The 2,211-nt window shown below is 37.8% G+C and overlaps 1 protein-coding gene across 1 annotated transcript in view; it reads left to right on the top strand.

The window, feature by feature from the left end:
• Positions 1 to 2,211, top strand: part of LOC106534659 (extracellular calcium-sensing receptor) — a gene marked incomplete in the record, with an annotated part of 49,951 nt that overhangs the window by 1,923 nt on the left and 45,817 nt on the right. The window contains 4 exon segments of the mRNA XM_014031362.1: positions 169 to 464; positions 703 to 908; positions 1,019 to 1,240; positions 1,365 to 1,476. Coding sequence (XP_013886816.1) covers positions 169 to 464; positions 703 to 908; positions 1,019 to 1,240; positions 1,365 to 1,476 — 836 coding nt within the window.

The raw sequence follows: 2,211 nt of genomic DNA on the forward strand, positions 1-2,211 counted from the left end.
GATCAAAAGTTATTGTAACCATGCTTTTTAAAAATATTATAATTTAAATCAAACAAATTAATAAATTTCCTTATAGAATGGTATTATGTTTTTCTTCGTTACATTTCCAAATTACATATCAAAAATCTAGCATTCAAGTCAAGTCAATGCTATTTTATGTCTCTCCAGGTCAACAGCAATGGTTGTTGTGGCGTTTTTAGACTCTACACATATGAAAGTCCTGTTAGAGGAACTGGCTCAGGATCCTCCACCTCAGCGTCAGTGGATAGGAAGTGAAGGCTGGGTAAATGATCCAGACTTGATGAGCTTCAGTTTCTGTGAGGGTACCATCGGAGTCACTCTTCAACAACTTGACGTCCCAGGGCTGGAAGACTATCTGCTGGATCTCTCTCCTACTGAAGTAGCTGCCTCCTCAGTCCTGACTGAGTTCTGGGAGAATGCATTCAACTGCACACTGACAGAAAGTGAGAAAAAAGTGTTATTTCTTATCCTGCAACCAAGTAAAATGAACTTCACTGTCTTTAATTGGTATTTTTAAAATAATAACTCCATAGAAAAAGTGAGAAAAACGTCGCTGTTTGAAATTATTCTTAATTGAATTGTGTGTTTAGAGTTATGTGTAAACCTACAGCTCTCAGAACATGAAAACAGTGACGTTTGTACAATTTATGTGTGATAGAATACACATCTATGTGTCTTCAGAAGCTGATTCAAGTAGAAGAGTTTGTAATGGAACGGAAGACCTAAAAACTCTCAAAAGTCCGTACACTGACATATCTCAGTTAAGACAGAATCACATGATGTACAGAGCTGTTTATGCAATAGCTCATGCCATTCACAATGCTGCATGTCCAGAAAAAAATTCCACCCATCAGTGTGATAAAAATGTCAAATTGGAACACAAAAAGGTCAGTTTAAATAAAAAAAAGTCTTTTTTATTTATTTTTTGGTCACAAAGTCTTATAGTGAAGCTGAGTTGAGTGATTGTTTCCTTTCATAATCTTAATTTTTTTTTCAGGTTTTATCTGAACTGAAAAAAGTCAACTTTTCTAAAAATGGTTATCCTGTGTCATTTGATGCTAATGGGGATCCTGTGGCTTTTTATGAGCTGGTCAACTGGCAAAAGAGTGAAATCGGAGTTATTGAGCTGGTTACAGTAGGATATTTTGATGGATCACTGCCAAAAGGCCAGGAGTTTCAGGTCAACAGGAACATAACCTGGATGGAGGGGACATTTCAAGTACAAAGACCATAGTCAAAGATTTTCTAAAAACAAAAAACAAAATAAAGATAAATTGCTTCATATCAACGGTAAAAAACAATCAAAACAAAAATTTGCTATTTTCTTTGTGCTCCTATGACAGGTTCCAGTATCAGTGTGCTCTGAGAGTTGTCGTCCAGGAACTCGTAAAGTGTTGCAGAAAGGAAAACCCATCTGCTGCTATGATTGTATACCATGTCCTGAAGGAGAGATCAGTAATAAAACAGGTAATTGCTAGTGTGTTCAATGCAATACTGCCTCAATAAATACTTAAGTACTAATATCATTTCATTATGTCATTTTTAGATTCTCCTGATTGTTTCCCATGTGTTATTGAGTTCTGGCCCAATGCTGAAAGAAATGCTTGTTTTCCCAAACCTGTTGAGTTTCTGTCTTTTGATGAAGTTCTGGCAATCATCCTGGCTGCATTCTCTATTATTGGAGCCTGTCTGGGCATCATAACAGCAGCTATTTTCTTTCGTCACAAAACAACTCCAATTGTCAGAGCCAACAACTCTGAGCTGAGCTTCTTGCTGCTCTTCTCTCTGACTCTGTGTTTCTTATGTTCATTAACTTTTATTGGAGCTCCCTCTGAGTGGTCCTGCATGCTGAGACACACAGCGTTTGGTATCACCTTTGTTCTCTGTATCTCTTGTGTTCTTGGCAAAACTATAGTGGTTTTAATGGCCTTTAAAGCTACACTTCCAGGTAGTAATGTCATGAAATGGTTTGGGCCTCCACAGCAAAGAATGACTGTGGTGTTCCTTACATTTTTTCAAGTTTTAATTTGTACTGTTTGGTTGGTTCTCAGCCCTCCTTTCCCAATGAAAAACCTGAGYACATACAAGGAGAAGATCATCCTGGAATGTGCATTAGGCTCTGCTGTTGGCTTCTGGGCTGTGCTCGGCTACATTGGCCTGCTGGCTGTTTTTTGCTTTGTGTTAGCTGTT

Source organism: Austrofundulus limnaeus, unplaced genomic scaffold, assembly GCF_001266775.1.
Source record: "Austrofundulus limnaeus strain Quisiro unplaced genomic scaffold, Austrofundulus_limnaeus-1.0 Scaffold1238, whole genome shotgun sequence".
NCBI lineage: Eukaryota > Metazoa > Chordata > Actinopteri > Cyprinodontiformes > Rivulidae > Austrofundulus > Austrofundulus limnaeus.